Source organism: Polistes dominula, unplaced genomic scaffold (genome assembly GCF_049000335.1).
Source record: "Polistes dominula isolate Pdom_NZ unplaced genomic scaffold, Pdom_raw_medaka contig_82, whole genome shotgun sequence".
Taxonomy (NCBI): Eukaryota; Metazoa; Arthropoda; class Insecta; order Hymenoptera; family Vespidae; genus Polistes; species Polistes dominula.
The window spans coordinates 3,655,001-3,681,122 of NW_028301046.1; the positions used below are offsets into that span (position 1 = coordinate 3,655,001).

The 26,122-nt window shown below is 36.5% G+C and overlaps 1 protein-coding gene across 2 annotated transcripts in view; it reads left to right on the forward strand.

Moving 5' to 3' along the window:
* Positions 1–26,122, forward strand: part of LOC107074569 (uncharacterized) — a 212,560-nt gene that overhangs the window by 149,383 nt on the left and 37,055 nt on the right. For both annotated transcript variants that reach the window (XM_089175197.1, XM_089175198.1), the window contains exons 2-4: positions 22,048–22,218; positions 23,573–23,653; positions 25,328–25,513. In XM_089175197.1, the coding sequence (XP_089031323.1) occupies positions 22,048–22,218; positions 23,573–23,653; positions 25,328–25,513 (438 nt within the window). The remainder of the gene's footprint in view (positions 1–22,047; positions 22,219–23,572; positions 23,654–25,327; positions 25,514–26,122) is intronic.

The window sequence follows — 26,122 nt, forward strand, 5'->3', positions numbered from 1 at the left end:
TTTTATAAATTTTTTTTGTGTTTCTTTTATTCATTTGCATCGATCATAGAAATATATCATGTAATAAATCCACGTCTAAAGGTAATAATTTAGTTTAGCAATTGCCGATCAATGTTTGTGAAAGAAAAATATTAGATACTTCTTTTACACGTTAAACTGCATAATAATAAATTTGTATAAAACACAGTCGTTTAAATATGATGATAAATAAAGACACGATGATACGACTTAATATTACTTCCTTTCAATAATCGTCGGACTGATTTATTATCGCCGTTGTAAAGGACAGCCGGTGCCACCTACAAAAAGCAAGCAAACCGTCCGTGTATAGAGGAACTTGTCTTTCGTAATCTCCTACGAGGAGGAACATCTGCGTGGATTCTCTCGAGGTGCCTACGAAACTGAGACATTTTAAGCTCGCGGGAACTCGTCTTTCTCTTTGGCTCCCCTTCAAGAAGGAATTTCTTCTCCTACTACGTTTTCTTCTCTCTTTCTCAAGCTTATATTATATATATATTATCTAGATATAGATATAAAGGACCAGATGTCCTGCCACCTTGGCGCAATCAACTTCAAATGCCTACCCGTGAATTCACATGCGGCCACCACCGTTGTCTCTTCCTATTCGCCAAATTTTCGGAGGATTTACGGTGAGCCTAAAAGCAATGAACGAAAAGAGAGGAAGAGAGATGGATGGATAGATAGAGATAAGAAAGATACAGGTGTTATTAACCCTATAAGCCGAAAAAAAATCTCGTTTATGCAATAATTACAGACACGTTAGGACGCATCTGCCATTTGATCGAGATAATGAGCATTTAAAGCAGCTGCGGTTACGAACCAACAATAACCAGCTGTTTTTTCACGCTACATCCTCCTACTTCATATTCGTTTGATCACGTGAAATTACGTCAACGCGAGATACGTAAAGCTGATCAGGGCGAGGGTAGGTGATAGAGAGAGGGTGAAAGCACAAAAAAAAATAAATTAAAGAGTAAATCGTTCGAAAAGAAAAAAAAGGGGAATATTTCGCTATTTAATTTTTAACAAAGGAACAGGAATTTCGTCGATACTAAGAAATGGAAAAAAGAGGGAGTCGGTTCGAGAGACAGAGAGAGAGAGAGGTGATGGGAGGGTGGGTGGGGATATTACTATCGTTAGAGTTACCGGTCTTCGTATTAAGATGTGAGTCACGTCTTTTTCTACGTTCCACGCTAGAAATATCTACACGGGAGAAACAGGATACTACCCGGCACACGAAAAGGGCGACACATTTCGTTCTGACTCGAAGACACACACATTCTCTCTCTCTCTCTCTCTCTCTCTCGTTCCCTTTTTGGGTCTCTTTTGCAAAGTGGAAGGAGAGAGATTCTCTTTCTCTCTCTCTCTCTCTCTCTCTCTCTCTCTCTCTCTCTCTCTCTCTCTCTAACCGATGCCGAGACTCACTTTTTCTCTTTCTCTTTCTCTCTCTCTCTTTCTCATTCTCATTTTCTCTTTCTGTTGCGCGATTCGTGTAGAGAGAAGAGCACCAGATGTCCTACTACCTCGAGCGCAATCTACTTCGAATGCGTCCCCACGAATTCACATGCGGACGTGCCTCATGCAAATGTCTTTCTTGCTTGGTTCTCTCTCGTAAAAGAAGACCCCTGTGCGCTGGCGTTCATTAAAGTTATTAGTTTTGCGAGACTCGACGGGCGTTCCAATATTCTCAAAGGGTCGCGCACGGTGTACGAGATTCGCGTATATTTAGCGAAAGAGAGAGAAAGAGAGAGATTCGTTTGAAACTGGAATGAGACGAAAGAATCGATCCTACCGCTCCCCCCCCACTCCCCCATATCTTTTTCATATCTAATATTATGCATTGATACTGTCTTTCTTTTATATCTTTCATAACGACCATGAACAACGATGACGATGATTACAACGAGCGACCTTTTTCTCCGACGTTTACACGTGCGGTTTGTTTTCGGTTGTTCGGATATACGACAAATTTTCCTGCGTCATATTGTATGACCAACTTCCGTTTTACTTGTTCCCTCTAATTTTGGGACTTTATTCAAATTTCAGTGAAGTCGATTAAGCGGTCGATTTGCTTGGATTTGCTCTGCACGATAGAAAATGAGGGTAGGGGAAAATAGATAGATAGATAGATAGATAGATAGAGTCCTAGAGTTTCGCGGCTAATAGTTTGAGCTTACACGAATGATGATGATGAGAAAGATAGAAGAAAGAATACTGTCTCTTTCTCTCTCTCTCTCTCTCTCTCTCTTACTCTATCTTTCAAGGTACCTTACGGTACGCTGAACGTCTCGGTTCCATTCGAGCCGAATGTCTTTCCACCTTGACGCAATCTACTTGCTAGAGTACTCGAACGTTTCAACAGATTTCGCATATCCGCTTCGTATCACACATCTGCAGGAACGGAGAAAGGGGGAGAAGAGGAAGAGGAACTTCCTAGCTTCCTCGTGCATTTGCCATTGCATAGAAAAGATATCGTCCGGACACGTCGTCCATTAAAGTTATTAGACTTTAGTTCTCTCTCTCTCTCTCTCTCTCTCTCTCTCTCTATTCTTCTCTGAATTCTCTCATTCCGTAGAAACTATTTTGTCTAGGTCAATTCTCTTCATGGTTCGATGCTTTGTTTAACGGTATAAAACTTTCGCGAAAAAGAAACTTGATTTTCCTTTCACGATTTAAAAGCTCCAAGTTAAAAATGTAATAGGTGTACCACCACGTTAAAAAAAAAAAAAAACGTTTCGAAGTTGCGTTGTTATATATTTTTTGTTTTTCCTTCTTAATTTTATTGTTTGCAATCTCGTAACGATGATAAGCAAATCGTTGATGCGTCTCTATTAAAAATCAACTCTAGTAAACAGAAAATGTCAATTATCGTGTAGAAGTGTGGTAAGAAAAAAGAGGGTCCCTTTTGACTAAGTACTTTTTTAATAAGCAATAGCGTTTGCTGTTGATAAAAGGAAAGAGAGAGAGAGAGAGAGAGAGAGAGTGGGAAGAGTGAAAGGGAAGTGAAAGATGAAGAGGAAAAGAGTAGTAGGACAATGGCGAAAAAATTAAAAGGGGGATACTACAGCTAGCCCTTTTTTCTTTCGGATCGTCGCAAAAGGGCAGAGCACGAGGAGAACGAGAGCGTGCACCATCTCTCCTCTTCGTGGTCGTGATGTGGTATAGGGCCAACCTTATTTCGGTGGCTGTGTGTTTGTTGTTCATCAACACCACCCTTCTTCTTCTTCTTTTCACTCGGTCAACGTGGCGAGTAAAAAAAGAAAAAAGAACAAAAAAATGGACGTTAGTTGGATAGAAAACAAAAGGAAAGGGTGAATGAAGAATACATCCATCTTGCTCGATATAATTTGCTTAAAAATTCTCGTCGTCGTTCGTCGTCGACGACGTCTAACCTCGTTTTAACGACTCTTTCCCTTATTTTCAAGTACTACGGTAAACTCTCGTAAATTCGAGAAACGGCACGAGCAGGGTGGCGGCAGCGGCGGGCCCTGTGCTAACGTCGTAACTTACACGTGACAAAGTTTCGATGACTAATTGCGCAACATTTACATGGGAAAGCCGTTGCGTGGCGCGAGAAGAGAGCCTAGACGGTTAACTGTGATTTACAATGCCATGAATAAAATTCTACCGTACACCCACCACCCCCCTCCCCTTATACTTATTTAACAACGAAATAACACCAGCCCGTCTTACTTACTTACTCACTTACTTAGTGTTCTTTTTCCTTTTTGAAAGATCGACGTTATGTCAAACGTTACAAATTAATTTTTCATTAAAATCCAGCAAATGTTTTCTTTGTCATTTTAATTTAGTAATGTTGTTTCGCATCATTTAAAATATTTTTCTTATAATTAATGAAAAACAGAAAATGCAATAAGTTCAGTTAAGAAAATCGAATAAATAAATGGCATACTCGATATCTCTTATCTCGCGTACGCAATTTTATATTTAATCTTCGTCCCCCGCGTCTAAGTCATCGCGAGCCTTGCCTTCCCTTTCGAAGTTTGCCGATCACTTCCAATAAACGACATCGTCGAACTTTTAACGAAGTTTATCCCCCTTGCAACTTCTCTCTCTCTCTCTCTCTCTTTCTATCTTTCTCTCTTTTTCTCTCTCTCTCTCTCTCTCTCTCTCTAGTTGAAGTAACATGTCTCAGGAAGGTAGGTAGGTAGTACCTACTACAACCACCTAAATGAAATTTTCTCAATGTAATTTCGAATTACCAGGGAACGTTGCGTATAGAAATAAGTCGAATGAATTCGTGAATTTTTCAAAATAAGACTGAAGAGTATTTTTAACAATAAAAAAGGAAGATTAAATTTGATTGACAAATAATTTATGTTTAAATTAATAGTTCTACTTTTTAATGTGTTTTCATCTATATATTTAATGATAGTAAAAAACTGTATATATTTCTTATACAAAAAGTTTAAAATTGGAGTTAAAAATAAAATGAAAATAGGAATTTGACTATAAATCTCTAAAACGTGGAGAGACACGGTAGAACAGTTCGGAGAACGGTAAAGTTCTCGGTGGTAAAGCGAGCGTGCCAGGCCCGGAAACGGTGGCATTGTCTAGGACCCCTTCTCTACTTCCGGCGCACAATGTTTCGCCTGTCTTGCGAATCGTACAGTGCGAATTTCGAAGGCAAGGCAAAGTAAGGCAAGGCAAGGCAACGTGCAGCAGGTGGGCACGCACCTGGAGCTGGATTATTTCGTGTTCCACCCTCGGAGAATCTACGGCTTTTATACAGTCCCTTCCACGAACTAGTCAAGATATCCTTGAATATCTTTTTTGTTTCACTCTTATTTCGCACGAACAAATTTTCCCTTAGCTTTATACGTGAGTCAATTCTCAAATAAATAAATATGTGTAGGTGTATTGTATTATTCGCAGCTGTTTCGTAAGCTTATGTTCTTACTTGTATTATTGACGTTTCTATAAAAAAAAAATAAATTCAACCATATTTGTTGTTTTATTAGATGAAAAAAAAAATAGAAAAAATTAGTTCGATCCGATCGTTAAAATTTTACAATATTATTTACAATAGAGGTGGCATACGCACGCGTGTATTCGAGAAAATTACATTCGACTCAATTAAACACGGCAAGACAAGCCAGTAGTACGATGCGTTGAGAAACGTTAACAACGTGCTAAATGCGTGTCTCGAACGATTTACGCCTACGAACTACGACAGTCTAGACATCCAGCTTGAAATTTGGTGAACCGACTGTACGAGTTAGCTCGTATCGTTCATTGTCGTCGTAGTAGTAGTAGTAGTAGTAGTAGTCGTCGTCGTAGTCCTCCTGTATTAAATGAAAGTTACGATAGCACGGTACCATCCTACCAGATCGTACAATTTGTGAAGTAACAGTAACGGTGGCTAAAGCATACACACACAAACACACACACATACAGTATACGCATTGCTAAAATTCGACCATCTATTTACGAATCGTAGTTGCCAACCGGGCCAACCGGGTGGACAACAGCTGGTCACCAGGTGATGAGCTCATCCTTACTTTGTGGATTATTATCGGATAACACCATTTCGACTACTACCGTTTAAGATTACTTCATTGATTTTCCAAGAACTCGTTTTAAAAAATGTTTACAAATCTCTTTCATTTTACTCTTTCTTCCTTTCTTTCTTTTACTAAATAAACGATTTTTTGGAAATCAAACTTTTTAGGCGATGGTGTAACTGTTAAATTTTATGAAACGACATAAAGAAAGTGAGATAGAGAACCCTAAATAATAATATTTCTAATAAAAAGAATTTAACATTATAACATTCTAATTTAAGCATTTTTATCATTTTAATGTAATTATTTTATCACTCCTGCACAGTGATGACTTCGAGGGTTAAATTATCCTGTAATATAAGTAGAGTGCATTAGAATATTCTTCTTCGAATCGTTTTCCTTTATTTACGTACTAGGAGGAGAGAAACAAAATAAAAGAAAAATCATAGAATATGTGTTATATAGTTTGTGGAGTGAAATCATCGTCATATGGGGGATGATAATACAGGGAAAAATAAATAATACACAGACGACAAATTTGGTGCGCCACGTTGGAGATAGAAATCAGACTATCTACTTTTATTATAGGTATTACCGTGACAAACGAAGCTTTGACGGTAGGGATTTATATACAACGGGAAAAAAAGTCTTTCCCTTTTGTTACTTTCTCTCTCTCTCTCTTTCTATCTTTCTCTAACCCTCCACCTACCTGTAGGCGACGCGTTTCTTCTTTAGGTCAACTATACGAGCGTGGATTCGTTGTACTCTAGCAAATAAAAGCAGAAATGCCCTTGGATAACGAGACGATCCCTGATGGACCATCCAAGGGAACTAGCCCTTATCAAGAGTCACCCTCTGGATTCTCTTATGGCGTACGTCCGTCTTCTAACTGTATACGCCTTTTCTTTTCTTTCTCTCTCTCTCTATATATATATATATATTTTCCCCCTTTCTTAGTATTCGTCCTTCGACGAAATGCTTTCATTGCTCCACTTACCACGAACTTCTCTCGTGTTTGCCTGTTTGCGCAGTTCCGTCATTAGGAAATCTCTGACGTAACTATTCTCTCAGAGAGTACAATTTTTACTTGACTCGTTGTTTTCTAAAACCACCACTTATTTCTACATATATATACACACACCTAACAAACGATGAACGTTTAACAACTAAAGATAGGAAATAAACATATAAAATAAAATAATATAAAATACAATTGAGAGAGAGAGAGAGAGAGAGAGAGAATTGATTTATCTATCGAAATAAATTCTAAAATAAAAGTAAGGAAACATCGTACGATTGTTACATACACGAAGATAAGTTATTTTTCTACGCACATAATATTTAGGAAAAAAAAAAAAGGAAAAGAGAATTTTCTCGTGTGGAAAATATGACCGAACTGGCATCGACTTAACGAACCGTTAAACCGTGTTTGACCATCGCACGAACCCTTGACCTATTACACCCTTTACACTTGTCTTCTCGATGAGAGAGAAAGATAAAAAGAGAGAGAAAGAGATAGATAGATAGATAGATAGATGGAGAAGCAACCCCTTCGAAATTTTTTGTAATACTGTTACCATACGTAACGAAGTAACCCGATTACGCGAATCCTCTCGTATGTTTTTCTTCGTTAATCACTTTTATCTTTTAATTCATGCGATTCGAATAATCTAATGAAACTTTGATATTCCTCATTAGTAATCAAACCTTTCTTTTAACCAATTTAAAACACCTCCAACATTTCTGATTCGCATATATTTTGAATTGTTTTAGAAAATATTCAAATGCTCTTTTTTAATGTGCATACGTTAATCAATTACAGATATATAATATAATATTTGAATATAATTGATAACGATTTAAAAAAGAAAATAATGATATATCTTAAAATTAATAAAAAAGAAAAGTAATTTATACATTTTACATTTTATCGTAAAATGGTATTGTAACAAAGAAACAAATTAAACCTTTAAGTATTTTGTAAAGACATGTATTTGGTACACCTATTACACATATCGAATCAATTGACTATCATCTCCTAGGAAACCGTTTATCTCGGTCGTTTTACAATCGAGATAACGCATAAAAGAGAGAGAGAAGTACAAGGCAATCTGGGAATCGCAAAAGCGGGTAAAAATCATTATCCTTTTCCGCTCACTTGGCGCGATCTATTACACGGCGCATCGGCTTTTGGGCAGGTTGTAATCGAGATCGAAGGTAGGTAGAGACGATGAAGAGCTTTTCGTTTTCTCTTTCACATTTTCTCTCTCATTCTCTCTCTCTCTCTCTCTCTGTCTCTCTTTTGGTTTTTTCCTCCGTTCGTAGTAGACATGAATCCGCTCTGCTCGTCTATACTATATACGCGATATAGGAATCGAGGATTAAATCAATGTAGCGTGCTAGCGATATGAACTCACCGAAACGTACGTAATACGGTTCTGAGCCGGTTCCGCAAAAACCTCCATTCGAGAGAATCGAGAAATTTGTCCGCTTCACATTTTCGCGAATCTCTCGAGTCGTCGATCAACTGTAACAGGAGGGATAGTGGGAGAAGGGGATGCTTTTCATGATCTATACACCCCCTACTACCTCTTTCCAACAACAACACCTACAACACGGTTTATCCGATTGCTGTTTATGATACGACGTCTATTGTATATCCATATTCGTTTAAGAGTAATAATAATCATCAATTATATATTTTGACAAATCCTGTATCGATAGATAGTTATCTACGTACGTATATGTGTAAACGTATATCTATGAAATTACGTCAAATTGATTTACTGTCGTTTAACAAGTTACCAGATAGGTAACTATTTTTATTCAACGTAACAGTTTTATCACAATCGATCAAGTAATAGCAATTTTCTATCATATTTCGATCGAGAATGTATTTATATATATATCTGAAGAATATATATATATTGTATAATCCTTTTTAAAAAGTAGAGGATAATTAATTAGAAAAAGATAAAAAATAATATCATGTGTGCAGATCACACATGTTAAAAGTGAAACCTTCTTAAAACCAACCTTCCAGAGAATCAAACGAATCCAGAGTATCAGGAGTAAGATAATTGTGTGTAGGGTTTATTTATTATAATATTTTAACCATATATACCAAAAAGCACTGATATGTTTAGGGATGGGGGTAGCTGACAAAAACTACCACTTTCCAAATTTGAGCAATTATAATAGAATGCCGAATGCGATAACTGTTACCATGGATTTTCGTTCGCTTTTTTCAAATCACCCCCATTCGACAAAAGTTTTTACTTATAACAAAAAAAAACAAGTTTTATCGCTTTATGTCATTTTTATTCATTATTGTAATTTTTATTTAGTAGAATCGATATAATAACAAAAATATTTAAATGTCGTTTGAAAACGATTCTCTCTATCTCTTGCACTTGTATCGTCTCTCTTCTCGCTTACCCACGTTTACATTGGTACGTTCATATAGAACGAAACAGTAGCGAGAAGCAAGACAGTTGCATGAATTCATAAAGCGACGAGTGCGAGATAGAAACAGAGAGAGAGAGAGAGAGAGAGAGAAAGCAAACCGAATGTGTCCTCTCTGAACCAACCAACCCTCCGGACGATCGCGGTATAATATCCGTGACTATTTCGTCGTTGCGGCATAATTCCCATACATATTAAAGTACGTTGAATTCGAGTACGATGGAGGTTCGCTTCATAAATTTACGAATATCTCTGTCATGTGGGGGTGAGATGAGTTGGGTTGGGATGGGGTTGACGTAGAACATCGCAAAACGATCTCGCGTAACTTTTCGACGAACATTGGAAACGATTCCTCTCGAGGTCGATCGTCGAAACCATAAAATCGCGAATTGTTTTGAAACTTTTCTTTACTGTGCTTTGAAAGAAATAGTAAGCCTAGAAAAAGAGAGATAAAATTGAAAAGTAATAGAAACAGAAGAAACATTGATAGATAGATAAATAGAAAAATAGAGAGTGTTACGTATCGATAAATTTTTCTATTGTTAGTTTCATTAAGGGGGCAGTGCACGAAATATATATATACACATATATGTATATGTGTGTGTGTATGTGTATATGTGTGTTATATAGGAACGCGAGCAAGCGTAATAATTACCGTGCCACGTCGAGCCCGATTTGAATCAAGGCTTTTGGAAGGCCGGAGCTTTAGTGGTTTGCCTTTTGTACATCGTGTCTATTTTATCCCGCACGTAGTGAGAGTCACGAAGCCCTTTGATGTTCGGCAAGACTCTTAGCGCGACGGATGATGGTTGAGAGAGTGAGAGAGAGAAAATAGTTGGTTGGAAGGCTTGCCACGTGAGTGTAGGAGAGAAAAAGAGAGAAATAATAGTGAGAGTTGAGAGGTGGGTGAGAAAGAAGGGGAGGGGGAAAGGAATGAAACGAGAGCAAGGGGACGACGACGAATAGAAGGAGAAAAAGACGAAGGGATTTTGAAAAATAGAGAGGGTCGTAAGGTGGGGAGAAAAAGGTGCTACGAATGAACGGCACGCTTGCGAAAACCTTCAACGTTTCTTTTTATCTATCACTTAGAAGTTGAAAAAAAAGAAAAAAATTTTCTTTTCCCTTTGAGCTCTTACACTTCTTCTTCTTCTTCTTCTTCTTACTCTTACTCTCTTTCTACTTCCTCTCCTTATCGCGTTTTCTACTTTCTCTCTTTCTTTCAATTTCTCTTTCTTTCTTTCTTTTTCTTTTCCTTTTCCTTTTCTTCTTCTTCTTCTCCTTTCACGATATCACCATGGAAGATAGCTAACGTTCTTCTTTGATGTGTCTAAGTCTCTAAATTGTTATTCTATAAAGGAAGAACTTCCGTCTTCCTTTACTCTCGACTTCATTTCTCTTTTTTTTTTTTTGCTTCTTTTCTATCTCTTTGAAGGAAACAAAAAAAAATTAGACGACGAAGAAACGCGCGTGAAAGAAATTTTTTTTTCTACCCCATCATACCCACCCCTATCATCTCCCCTTATTCGATGATGTTACGTCGTAGTAGATGTAATGTTTAAGAATGAAATGGACTTATTTTTATTACTACATTAAAAAGTGCGCGATTAATGAAAAAGAAATAAGTATAAAAATAAAAAAAATAAACAAATAGATCATTTTATTTATCTTCCTATAATATATGATATTAGATTGTTGCATATAACAACTCCGAATATCATCGGACTTGCATTAAATGCGATGAATACAACACCACTATATGGCGTAAGTAAGTGAGACTATAAGTGATGTAAGCATGTTGTAAAGATAAGTACACTTGGATGAAAGTCGGTACGTTTGATGCCGAGTTTGATTGTTATCGGTTAATGTGGGTTGAAGTAGAAATAAAAAAAGAAAAAGAAAAAAAAGAATAAAAAAGAGAACGAGGAAAAAGAAAGGAAAACGAAAAGGAAAGAAAGAAAGAAATGGAAGATGAAAAAAAAGGGTTGAGAATGAAGAACGGATTAAGAGAGTAGGTTTGCGCACGCGGAAGGGTGGGTACCTATGGCTGAACGAGCCAAACGGCAGCGCCTATTAATTCGTTTAATTGTGCTGACGAATCAAACGCTAAGAACTCGAATCGTCAAGTCTCTTTCTCTCTCTTTCTCTTACTACTAAATACCTACCTCCCGTCCCTCCCTCCTATACCTCATCCCCCATCCCTATAACTCCTTCATACAAATTATCGCGACTTCTCAGCCAACCGATGAGTGGGGTGACGTTGGCACTGTTCGAGCGAGCTAAAGGGTGGAAAGAGAAGGTAGAATAGAAGAAGGAAGAGGAACGTTAAGGGTGGTGGTGTAAAGAGAGAGAGTGAGAAAGGTAAGGGCTGCCAATCCTCGATTCTCTTCATCGTTTCTCTCTCTCTCTCTCTCTCTCTCTTTCTCTCTCTCTCTCTCTCTTTCTCTCTCTCTCTCTCTCTCACACACACACACTGTTTCTCGAGTACCGCCAAGACCAGCTTCGCACGGTGCACTACACTCTAGACTGTAAAGAGCACTTGAACGTCCCAAAGTCGAAGAGAGGCGTTCATTAAACGATAACTCACACTCGTAGAAATATCTTGTTAAATCGTCGATCTACGGACAATCACGGTCTTCTTCCAGTAGTAGGAGTCGACTGCCGCCTGCCTATTCGCCAATGTGTCCTTGTCAACGCGGCAGGGACACTTTTCAACTCGTTTAGAAACTTACGATTTTTGCTGCTTTACTATGTTCATATATATCTATATATATATAGATATAAATTTATTACGTAGGTGTGTATATCTAGGTATATCTAAAGTTGGAATATCTACAGAAAGGAAAATTACACGTCGATGCTTGCCTAAGCGATTAATTATCCGTGTTCCGTTATCGTCGATAATACATAATTCCGCGGCTTATAAATAGCGCGCATTAAACGAGACACATCGATATATCACACTTGTCAGCGGTATCTACGATATATATCGCGTTTACGAGCATGGACGTTCAATGACGTGTTCGAAAATTCGATTACGTCCCTTACGGTTTAAACCTATCGAAACCTAATTTACGCACTTTACGATTTTTTAAACTTTTTTTTTCTTTTTTTTCTTTCATTTTTCTCATTAATTCTAATTAATATCCATTACTACTTCTACTATCTCTATAATTATTATTATTATTATTATCAGAAGTTAATGTCAAATCGTCGAGTTAAATAAAACGTCGTAGAATTAGTTAAACGCGTTAATTATAATCTAATGTGATCTATTTCGATAAATCATATCATATGTATAGATAAATTACATCTCGCATAAATCGATAGTCTTTTCGAATTTACTTACCTACCTGAAATGATTAGAGATTCAAGTAGAGAAGTTTCAGTTACAGTTTCCGATCAGATCGTTCTACGAGTTCTTGGGTTAAATGTACTTAAGAATCTTGTCGAATGAACTCGTGACCGAATCTCTTCCCTCTTTCATCTGTCTCTCTCTCTTCTCGTCTATCTTCTTTGGGCAAACGAGGTGCACAGAGTCAGAGAAAGAGAAAGAGAGGACACAACGAGTAAGAGACACGAACTCACATACGGCGACGTGACTTAACGTAGACGGCAACTAATAGAGTTCGTGATCTACATAAAGGATCTCGCTATCGGGATTAACTTTTACGCATTAATATGTACCGTGTGAAGCTTCCTTTACGCGGAATAGGGAAAGGCCTTCGGTGTATGGTTCCGGAGGTAAATTTGTCAGGATAATGAGAGACGCGCACACGTCCTCTAATTTAGCGCTGGAAAGTGTACTGCTACCGTGGCAAGAGTGTCGTTAATAATGCCACGTCGTTATTCGCGTTCGTGTCTCTTCGAAATAGAACTTGGAGACACCGAAACGCTTTTGCCAGTCTCTCACTCTTCTAACACTCACTCACTCACTCACTCACTCGCTTCACTCTCATATATCGTACGATCCTTTCTTCTTCGTTACCGAAGTATAACGACGACTCGAAAGATCTTACACGAGACAACGGATGTTTTGTTCCTACGAACAAATCGACGTTGGCTCTCGCGAACATATTTTATCTTTATATATATATATATATATATATATATATATTCTAACATTATTCTCCTCTAATTTGTTACTTTTATTTAGAACTTCGTTATTTTATTAAGTTCACGTTATTAGTAGTAAAATATTTATTATTAATTACATTTTTATTTCGTATAATGCAATCGATATTTTAGAGTTAGATGAAATTTTGGTGTATATTGTAAAAGAAAAAAAAAAAAGAAAACACATTATTTTTGTCGAGTAGAGTTGCTTACTATAATGTAATTGTTTCAATTTATATATACCTACCCTTGTAAAATGTCTCGCACGGTAGGAAAGCTTCTTCCTTCTTTTTTCATCTTATTTTTCTCCTTTGGAGTACGGATCACTCAGCTTTGCTTGGACTTTCGCGTCCACTCTTCTTTCATTTTCTCTTGGTCCGATGTAATTAAACGCAAGCCCTTAATGTTATTTCGCCCTGGCTTTGTCTGAACATCCTAGGGATTTTCCAAGAAGACGTTTACAACGATGGTAAAAGAGAGACAGAATAAAGACAGAAACATGCCAGTGGCTAGCACTTTTCGAATTAACTGGCATGTACGACGGGATTCGTGGTATACTCGTTGGAGAAAGGTAGAAGAGAAGAGCTCTATGGTGGTATGAGGAATACACGAAAACGGAGATACGAGGGAAATAGGATGAAGTGGGGTGAGAAACGAACGGGTGGGCTTTGTTCGTAGTTGTGGCCACAACTCTAAGACCACAGCGTGACAAACCTGTCTAGAAACGTATGAAACTCGACTCGAGTTTTCGTGACCACCACCTTCATTCACCTTCCAAAACCTTTCCTCTAGGTCTGCTGTATCTATTCAAGGGAGAAAGAGAAAGATAGAAACCATATAGAGATATCCATTCGTTCCTCTCTTTCCGCATTGCGAAATTGCTTCATCTCCGCACTGTGTTGTTGTTTGTCCCATTTCTAACGTTTGTAAATGTCTAGCGTTTGCTCTTGTCCATTCGTCGATCCATTCCCAGTTTTCTCTCTCTCTCTCTCCAATTCCTATTCTCTTTCTCTTCGTGAGCAAGATAATGCAACCAAATGACACACAGAGATGAAACCTTGTCCTCATTCTGACACAAAATTTTGACATATCGAAATTGTTAACCAAACACGACATAGACACGCGTTATCATAAGACTCGTGATTTATTAAAAGGATAAAAGAAAAAAAGTCAACACGTGACCCTGTTGTTAAAATGTTTTCAAATTTAAAACGACAAACTAGTTGCTGCTGCTGCTGCTATTCATTTCCTTTTTTCAAATCAAAACAACGAATTAATAAAAGGAACGAAATTGATTTACGACGCGTTCGAAAATTATCTGTCTCGCCTATCGAAAATAATACGCGACGTTGATATCACCGCGCGTTTCTAATTGTTTCCGTCTGAAGGCTACATTTGAATAGACAGTAATACCATTATTATTTTATTTAATCTATTAGAAAAATACACGTTTATACGCAATCAAGGATGCATTCGAAGTAAATTGATACGACATATTAAAAAATAGTTATCGATGAATCCGTCAAATAACTAAAGTCAAACAACAACATGATGAAGGTATGGTTAGTAAAATTGATATCTGAACAAAAATAAAAACCATGTGCCATTGATTTCAGAAGATGATTGTAAAAAAAAAAAAAAAAAAAAACAAAGACACACGGTATTGATTATTAATTATATTTAAATTATAAAAAAAAGAAAAAGGTGTGTGTGTGTGTGTGTTGGTTAAGTATTTTTCGTTTTTATTTTTTTGTTTGTTTTAAATTGGCAGGAACTTTTCGGGCAACCCGAATAGAAAGAGAAAGAGAGATCGATCGGGAAACAACGGCGTGTTTTTCCACTCCCTAAGTAATCGAGATAACAAAGTTCCTCTCAATCTACCCTATCATCGCACCAATATCCACTACTCGCGTCCTATGCTGCCATCTCGATATCTATCTATCTCTCTTTCTCTCTTACCCTCACTCTACACCGTAGAGGAACTTCGTCATTGATCCTGTTACGACTTCTACTAAAGGGTGATAGTAAGTAGACTATATAGGGAATTCCCCTTTCCGATACTTCGCATTCACATACAATTAGTTGGCCTAACGGCAAATTAGGCGAACTTATATACTTTATCTCCCTGACTTTACTACCGTTATTTATTATTTCTATCAAACGAGATCAACTAATAAATTTTTATTTTCTTTTTTTTACCAACAAAATATCTCAATGGCCTATTATCGAGTTATATATTATCTTATTCGTCCCTTAAAATTTCTTAGCAATTTATTTTATTGAATATAATATAGAGTATAAAAAAAATAATACACAATTAATCGTATTATTGTTTTACTAAAATAATCTACAAAATAATAAATATTATACATTTAAAGCTTATCAATTCATTGATCAATCTAATATATTATATTTATACGTATAATAAATTCAAAGTTTATATTTTTAAAGGGATACGCGCGAAAGGAGTGAAAAGAAAAAGGTTTACAAAGGTACATTCGCGTAGCACCTACATTTTGAAAGAATTAAACTAACCCGCCAAATTGCGAAAAATCGAATGGCGAACGGTGAACACTACGAGAGAAGAAAAAGGATATCAGTATAGGTAGAAAGGAGTGTTTAGTAGAAAGGGGGAGGGAATGGTTAGAGGAGGAGGAAGAGTAGGGATGGGGGGATAAGCACGACGATCGGGCCACGCTCTCGGCAATTTTGTACTCCATTGGTACGGCATAAATCCCTTTTAGCGTCGAATTCAATGCGGTGTAAGCGTTCGCCTTTCTCCAAGCGCATATATATATATGTCGAATCCTCGTATTTTTGCCGATGGGGAAAAGCTCGTTTCGTGATACATCGAGAGTATCTGAGAAATGTGAAAAGATGCTAGAGATAAAAAAATAAAAAAGAAAGAACGAGCCAGAAAGCAAGCTTGTTCATAAGTAAACATCGATAACAACTATTTTTCTATACTTAGTACATATATATATACATATTTGAAAAATAAGCTTATCTTTTGTATGTAGAAGATTATTCCATATCTTATAAAATCGCATAAAATATTTCCCCCTACTTCCTTTTCACCTCTGGAATTTCTTTTATAATCGTTCGTACTCTTGTATAAATATTGCATATATTATAAATAATAATTTTCGATATTTATAATAGGTATACATAATTGGTTTTTTTTTTTTTTTTTTATTAAAAAGCTATTAAAAATCTTTATCTTATAAAATACTGATGAATATATTGTATAAATATTTTCTTCAACAAATATAAGCTTACCCTCGAACCGATTTCTTTTTCTCGCTTTCGCGAAATGAATCGAAGGGTAGAGATATAAATATCGTTAAACGTGTGTTAGGGGTGCTACGAACTGAGAGATACTGTTGAGCGAAATTAAAGGGAAATTAGGGCGTCTCTCGTAACTCCATTTCACGCTTTCCTCCTCTTCTACCCTCTCCCCTCTTTCCCTCTTTCTTTCTTCCTTCTACTTTTCCTCGCCCTCTTCTTGAATAATATTTTTCTTGAGAAGGTAGTAGAAGGGATCGAATCGGTGATAGAAAGAGGAGTGGGATAGGTGATGGTTGTGGGGTTTTGAAACGAACCACCATCAGCATCACTACCCCCAAACACATACTACGAAACTAATACCGCAGCTTCCTTTCTCTCTCTCTCTCTCTCTCTCTCTCTCTCCTATCCAGGACGAAATTAAGGGAAATCGTGTGCCGCTTGGCGCCCTTACCTTACGTTACGAGGCACAACCTTACTACCATCATCGTGCCAAAGGAGAAAATCGATATGCAAATCTACGCGCAAATCCTAGTAATCTTGCTCGGCCCGTCGTCCTGCAGCCCTTGGTTGCTTGCAACGTCTCCACGATTCTCTGTTCCTATGCACGCATATCCTTTTCTCTCTCTCTCTCTCTCTCTCTCTCTCATACACATTTTACAAAATGTTGGTGCGTGTGTGTATGTATGTGTGTCTACTGGTTGTACCTTACCATTGTATCTTATGTATGTATGTGTGTATATATCTCTCTCTTTCTCCCTCATCCACCAAAACCCACATCCACCTATCCTTTCCTTCTGTGTGCTTTAATACACGCGAGAGGTGAGATGTTATAAAGCGGAGTTAGCTTGGGTCTGAAGGATCGTGTTCGTCGGCTACCTTCGACGACAGGGCTTTATCGAGGTGAAAAAGGTTGCTCGACATCGACCTCTCCTCTCCTTCTTCTACCGCCATGAAGTGAACACCTTCTTCTCACCATTCCCCCTTTTTTACTTTCTTATTCTTGCTTTCTCTCTTTTTTTTCCTTCTTCTTCCTCTTTTCCTCTTCAAATAGTTTTCACAAATGTTACCTCATACCTTTCTCGCTCTTTCTCTCTTTCTGTCATTTAAAAAAGAAAAAAAAGGAAGTAAAACAAAAAGTAGGATGAATTATTGGCTCAAACGATACGATCTTTTTTACGACTATAAGGTTTTTTTTCTCTTTTTCTTTTTTTTTAGTGTACATACACCGTGTCGTAAATATCGATTACGATTCGAGGACATGCGTATTTTTACTTACTACTTTTGTGTAGTATAAACATCCCCCCTTCTCTCGACACAGTATTATTTATGTTCAGAGGTTAATATCTCCACGTGTTATTTCATAGTGATCGTTCGAAGAGATCAGTTGAACTTCGAAAGGAAGTTAGAATCTCAATCGTGTATGTGTGTATGTAAATAGATTACTCGTTAAAATTTTATTCGTTCGTGTAGATTTTCTAAAAAAAAAAAACAAACAAACAAACAAAAGAAAAAAGAATTTTAATCACGCGCATACACCACACCCCTCGTCTTATGAATTTTATTTTCTATTTTTATGTAATTGTCAGTAGAACTAACAAAATAGTTAAACAATAAATTCATTCTAGTCTATAGGATCGTGTGAAAGTAAGTTTTCGTCGTATTCCAAGGGAAGTTAACACGACGGCAGCAATACAACGAGTTCTTTCTTTTTATTCGCGAAAGGTCAGACCCGGAGGAAGGAAGACGATCAATCTTGATCCCAATTATCGCGTCGTTCAGTTCCCGTAATTGAGTCGGTCTCTCAGACCCTTCCCACTTCTTTCTAACGTTCGGAAAGCCAAAACAATGACGATCCGGATAGGAGATGTTTCTTCGACTTCCTTCTTTTTCTTCTTCTTCTTCCTCTTCCTTCTCTTGGTGAAGGAAAGAAAAGAAAATAAGAGAAGAGGAAAAGAAAAAAATTAGAGAAAGATTGAAAAGTGTTTTTTACCATTGACATATACCTCCTTCTCGTTTGTTTCTTACCAATAATTTATCAACGTGAGAGAGAGAGAAAAATACGATTTCTCATTGAAAAATAATTCTCAAAATCGTACTAAATGTGTTCCTCTTCTGTTATGTAATATAAAAAACATAAAAATTAAACTAATTGTTTTTTTATCTTATTATTATTATTATTATTATTATTATTATTATTAATAATCTTGTTTATCATTTTGCTTTAAACGATTATAATAATGTTACATTCTTTCTAGATATGTTTTTTTCTGTGTTATATTATTTGTAATCTTTTTTTTTCGAGCTATTTGTGACACGCTATGATCGATAAGGAATTTTCTAATATTATTTTTCGAGATTCTAGGAAAACGAGACAGGACATATATGATAGATGGTCCTCGGGCGATCCTATCGTTTGAGATCCTCGATTTGTCATCGATCAAAGTTTCGAAGCTGAAGCAACAGGATTACGTGCGTAACGTTGGTAGATGTTAACGGTTCTACTATACGTATATATATAACCGTATATCTATATATATAGTTGATACTGTTTCCACGTAAATTCATCCGCACGACATCGGCACCTAATTAGCACTAAAACCTAGGATGCGTCAAACATCTCGCGTTCGTGGAAGTGCTGCTTGCCTCCGTTTCTCTTGTCATGTGCGAGAATCTTCTCTATGTATCTCTCTCTCTCTCTCTCTCTCTCTCTCTCTCTCTCTCTCTCTCTCTTTTACAATTAGTTAAGCGAGGACAAACCGCATTGAGGCAAGTAGAGATTAAGCGACATAGTAGCATCGCATTTGCGTCAACATCGATGTTGAAACAAGAGAAATAGATAGATAAAGAGAAAGATAGAAAGAGAGGGAGAGAGAGATCAACTCTTCTCAATAGTTTGAAACTTTCTACAGCTTTACTAGACATTATTTCTGGAAACTCTCGAATGTGCTTAATTAGTCGATATTTGAGTACTTCTCCCACAATCCCCTTCTCTCCCTTTTCTTCTTCTTTACAGAAGCGTGAGAGTTTACGCTAGTAAGCTGCTATTACCAAAAGCCACTGGATTTTCGTAAGAAAGCACGAACAGTAAGAGAGAAAGAGAGAGAAAGAGAGAGAAAGAGAGAGGGGATTGGTTGGTGGTGTGTTGGTAACGCTAGTGCGGTCGGCTTCCACCCCTATATAGACATCTTACCTGAACTAATATTGTTAAGGTCTAATTAGTACCACCACGACACCCACCGATCCTTCTCCCCCTCCTCTTTCTTCTTCTCCTTCTCCTCCTTCCTTCCTTCCTTCCCCTACCATACCATCTTCTTCCTTTTCATACTACCTCAGCTAGAACTCCTTCTTCTCTTCTCTTCCCTTCTCTTCTGTTCTCTTCACTTCACTACACTTCACTTCTCTTCTCTTCTCTTCTCTTCTCTTCTCTTCTCTCCCTTTCCTCTAGCACTTCCGTATTCCGACCTTGCAACACTGCTGGCAACAGCACAACACCAGCCGCAACTCACCCTTAAACCGTGTTACACTTCGCTCCGACGCTCGAGTTATGAGCGAGCTACCACCAGCTACACAGAGAGCAAAGATCTTTGCGTACTAGCTATATTATGAGCCACTTGTACTCGAGTATGTTTCGTTTATGGATAAATTCGAAATGAAGGGACCTGCACACTTGTGTGTGTTTATGTCTATATATATACGATGATAACAATGCTGCGTAACACAACTTCTCTTAACGTTTACCCCTCGCATTTCTCTATTACGATATTACTTTAGATTACTAATGCTAATGTTACATTTTGTTTCATTATCTATTCTTTATTATATTTTCTATTTTATTTTCTATGAAATTGTTTCTATTCGATGTTAATATTTTATACATTTTTTATATAAACTTGTACATTTATTATATTTATTATAGATTTTTATTATGTATATATATATATGTTTATAATTTGATTAGGTTTTGTTGTTAAAATATTTTCTAATAAAATATTTTAATCAATTACGCGAATGGAATAATAAATTTGCGAATATTTGGTCGCGTTACACGAAGTATTTTTACCTATCAACTTTGAAAATTCCTTTCCGTTGTAGATAAATTTCAAATAAATGTAAACGCGTTCACGTTTATAACTGTACATGTGAAAATATTTTAAGAGTAGAAAAGAGGATAGCCCTGTTTGGGATAAAAGTCCTTTTAATTGAAGTACCAATTTAATCATAATTAACCCGACGTTCTTAACGTTTTCGTACATTTATAAATTATCGAATAACTTATTAAAACTTTTTATGTTTATGCTATATACTCTTTCTCTCATTCCATCCGTTATATGTTTGTTTCTACTCGATAATAAAGTAGCAAAAGGTGTGTTTTATTTAACAGTAAATGTACAAAGTTATGTGCACTCTTCTCCTTTATTACCTAACTATTAACGATTATTTCTCGGGGTTAGGTTATTTTTGTTTTATTTTTTTTTTTCATTTCTACTTTTTTCTTCTCTCTTTTCTTTTTTATTTTTATAACATTCGAATTGTTTCTGATTATCGTTATTGGTATTTATAACTTATAGCTTGACAGTAAATGTATCGTTTTACGTCCTATCGATTATTAACCATTCCATTTATTTCAATTACCTGTCTTCGTTATATTGCTATCTGTATTATTACAAAAAAAAAAAAACAAATAGTTCTAAACTATTAATAGGATCGTTATACTAGGTTTTCCATTGTTATATGTAAAAGCATCTTAAAAGATAAAAGATGTAGTTCACTAGAAATATAGCTCGTTAAGGAATTCAAAATTGATATAAGATAAATGATGAAATGTAAGTGAAATGATAGACTTAACAAGTAGATCGTATATAAAAAGGTTTTTTCGATAGAATCGTTTGTACGAAATTGGAGCTTGAAAACGAGTAGCCGAGTAAATTCAAGTAAAGTAAAGTAAAGTCAAGTCAAGTCAAGTAGGGTATAGAAACCCGAGAACGAGGATATTAAACTAAGAAAGTTGACATTTCCTTTGACCCGAGCTTGTCACCGAGTGACATCGGCTTTAATTAATTTGTAAAACATATACATTTATCTTTTGAAAATAACATTCGATGGTGTGGCTGACTGCAACCCCTGTATCTTTACATACACGAACGAATACCTCCTACCTTTCTCTTCCTTCCTTCCTTTCTCCTACTCTCTTACTTATGTACTTATGTGTTAGTAGGTAGAGAAACAGCTGACTACGATAAATTTCAGGCACAGACGTTACGCCAAGAGTATTTCTTCCGGCAGCATTTTCGCAGAAACTATGTATTTCATGGACTATGGTCTTCTTTTTCCTATTGCAGCGCGAGCAAGTAGAGCGTAGAATTTTACTGAAAAAGATATTGCTCTAGCACACGAGTTACCCTTGTTCAGCATTTACAGCATTTCGCAAATTTATGATATTAAATACATACTTTTTAATATAACACACATACGCGTAATTGAATTGAATTTTAAATCGACCGAACTCTTGCCGACTAATCTTGGTTTAAGTATTCACGAAATTTTTGAAACTACCTCTAATTAAATATATATATGTTTATACATTAATTTGATTAACTGAATTGATTTATTGATTTGTTGTTTTTCTTTTTTCCAGGGCCGATGTAATCGAGAAAAGCCACCCTGCAAATACTTCCACCCACCTCAACACCTGAAGGACCAGCTTTTGATAAACGGACGCAATCACTTAGCCCTGAAAAACGCGCTTATGCAACAAATGGGCCTAACGCCTGGTCAACCTTTAGTGCCTGGCCAGGTACCAGCAGTGGTATGTCAAATAATTAATCTACCAATCGTTGCACCAAGTCTTCTGCTCTGTTCACACATCCACATATATTATATAATAATATCTCATCACGATCAAAAAGTTTTCATTTTGTCTGTGTTAGTCGAGGTTTACCACTAGATACCTTTTTGGTAGGCAACGCTGTGTTGATCGTGAACGGTACGGTTAAAAAAGAAAAACAAAAAAAAAAAGAAAGAAGAAGTAATCAGAAAAGAAAAATCAAATTTAATTCATCTTCAGATATTTCGTTTAATATTATATTTATTTAAATTGACATTTGTAATTATTTTTCTTTTTTTTTTTTATGTTCCGTTTTCTTTTGAAACTAGTTGTTCATTTTGTTAGTTTTCTTTCACGAGAATATTTTGACAAAACCTTTACCGTTCAGGTTCACTTGCGTTCGTTTTTCTGCGGGCATTGCACCGAGAGATGAATTCCTAAGAGTAAAATTTAGCACGCCGCATGTTTTTGGTCAGTGTCGTCCCCACTTCCTAGGAGCCTGATATATCCACGTATTTTCGATAGACAGTCGACATATATATTTATATCGTAAGATTTTACGTAATAAACATATTTTTCAATCGTATCATATTATATATTCACGCGCGGGATAGAAATTCAATTTATCAAAAAAAAAAAAAAAAGAAAATAGAAAAAAAATTATTGTAGTAGTAATTATAATCTGTCTCTCTCGCATGCTCGCACGTAGAGGTGCGTGCATTGATTCATGTCGGGAAAACGTCATTTCTATATATCTATATATATATATACATATATAATATATTTTTTTCTCTTTTTTTTTTTTCTTACAAACACTTACTTAGATTCTTTTCTTACTTCAATGTTTTTTAATCATTTTATTTCATATCTTATATATGTATATTCCAATGTATTTATACTTTTTATCTAAATGTTTACTTTTTATTCTATATTACATGTTTTACCTTACATCAAAGTTCAAAATACAACAAAATATTTATATATATATATACATATATATCGCATTAGTCATGTGTATGTATATGTGTATATACATCTATATATATATACATATTTTTAATAATCTATCTTTTTCTAATACATACATGCATACATACATATATATATATATATATATATTTATATGTATATGTATATACATATATATTTATAAATACATAAAAAAAAAATCCCACCCGCTTTTTATATCATGACATACATTCATAGTCGATGCTATGTGACATCGAACCCTATACTACTCGTATGACTGCCTGTCTGTCCCCTATGTTTGCCGCTGTGGCTCACGTGGTTGTGGTTGATTGTTGGTGTGTTCTCCAATTACGTCATTGGTGAACAGGAGGCCCCGGCACCTCCGGCACCACACCATCACCTTCAACAGCAAATCCAGCAGCAACTTCTCGCTACCCACGCCTTTATGGTAACTCCTGGTTTTGGTTGGCTTCCACTAATTTTTTAGTTAATTAAACGTCGCTTAGAGAAGTACGACGATGAGAGAAGTACGAGAATAAAGTAACTCTTAATTTCTAATTAAAGGGTTTGCTACGATCCTCTTCTTCTTCTTCCCTTATAAGGGATTAGAAACTACTAGTAGTAGTAGTAGTATTACTACCACCATTATTGTAAAAGGGTTTTCTCGTCCTCGTACGTATCTCGCGACAATGTTGCCTGTTACTAGTAAGCGTTTTGTACGAAAGCTTTAACTTTGTTTTAAAAGAACGCGCCGCACCGTAAGTTCGAAGAGAATTTTATTTGCATGCCTCACAAGACCGAGAGATGTTGGTTTGTTTATCCGAGAGAGAAAGAAACTATTTTTTTTTTCCTCTACGAACAACTTTTAATACAACTTTTTCTTTTAGAGATATAAATAAGAAAAAAAAAACGAAAAAAGAAAAAAAACGCATGCATATCGCGCGGTCTTATATCTCTCTCTCTCTCTCTATCTCTATTTCTCTCTTACTTTCTCTCTATTTTCTCTCTCTCTATTTCTCTCTCTCTCTTTCTATCTTTCTCTCTTTCTCTCTCACTCTCTCTTTCGACTCTACGAGATTTTGCCCGTGTTACCTCGCACTTTTCACTTATTCTTTTTTACTTCTTCTTATTTTCTTTTTTTAGTTGTTGTTTTTTCTTATGTTTGTTTTTGGTTTACTTATTTTCTTTTTTTTTCTTGATCTATTTGTTTTTTTTATTTTTATTTTTTTTTTTATAGATAGAAAGCACTCTTAGGATTTCATATTTGTTCCGTGTTTGACTACGATCTCGTAGAGTCGAAAAGGGAATTGCTCGAGACGAATTGCCACGTTCAAAAAAAGATCATAAATTAAAAAAAAAAAATTATTTTTTGTTTGTTTAATAGAATAATATATAATCGAATTTCATATAAAACGTTGTATCTTATCGAACGTGGCAAACAGTTCCGTGCAAAAGTTCTCCGCGTATATGGAGAATCCGAGGAATGCAAAAAAAGAAAAAAAAAAAAAAAAGGGCGTGGAAGGTCTTCGAGAAAGAATTCTTGAAAAATAAAAAATATAATTAAAAAAAGAAAATAGAAAAAAAAGAACGGTCGTACTGATAGTCGCGATTTACGCTTGAAATTTACCTGCCTTCGCTTCTGGGAACTTAGTTCTCACTGCAAGAGCAAACGCTTCCACGTTTTGGGGTTGTCGCGATTAATGAAACGAAAAAAAGGAAAATTAAAATTAAAAAGATGAAGGACTCTCTTGCTAAAGTCCCTTTCCTCTCCTCATTCAGGCTGTTATTTTCTTTTTTTCTTTATTATTTTTTTTTTTTTTTTTTAATAAATATTTGGCAACTCCCGTTATACGTATCAAAAAAAAACGTATAATGTGTAACGTCACATCGAAGAATGAGGTAGAGGAAACGGAGGGAAGCTAAGCTTACAAATTTGAGAAAGAGTTAAAAATTAAATGAAAGAAGGAAGGGAAGGAAATGAAAGAAAAGGAGCGACAGCGACCGGGACGCGGAATAAAAAACGAGAAAAAAAAAGAAAGAGAAAATAAAATTGGGAGCGAAGGTGGGAGATTAGCGTTCTAATCAGTTTTACCTGGATATGTTTCCGGGTGTGTTTTCACAGGCGACGAATCCGTACCTGACCGGTATGCCGCAGGTGGGCAACGCGTACAGCCCGTACTTCGCGCCCAGCCCGATAATGCCGGCGATAATGGGGCCTGCAGACCCAACGGGAGTCGGCAGCCCACTCGGCGTAGTCCCGCAGACGGTTGCGATGCCGCAGAAGATGCCACGTACAGACCGCTTCGAGGTATGTCAACCACCTAACTACATTCAGCAACAACAACAACAACAGCAACAACAACAACAACAACAACAACAGCATGGGGCCCAACACGGCGCAGCCGGGGCCTCAAGGTGCCCAATGGCCGCGCCCAATACCGTGTACCAAGTGCCGGCCGGTCCCCCCAATCAGGTGTCGCCCGTATCCACGATGCAATCTGTCAATCACCCACCTTCCCCGACCGCGACCATCACCACCGCGACCACCTCCATCTGCACGCCTCTACATAATCCTCACGCCCATCACCACGCGATCCACAACATCGTCTACGTTCATGCCTATTATTAGTCGACTTTTTCTCTCTCTCTCTCTCTCTCTCTTACAAACAACAACAACGACAAAACAACAACTACAACAACAGCAACAACAACAACAACAATAATAACCCTTTTTGTCCTAATTATGGAACAAACTGAAACTCTCCTATATTATCCTTTCACAATTATTCACCTTATATCTACTATCCTTTTTCTCTCTCTCTCTCTCTCTCTCTCTCTCTCTCTTACTCTATTTCTCTTTCACTATTTCTCTTACTATATATTTTATCTATCTATCTATTTCTACATCTTTCTCATC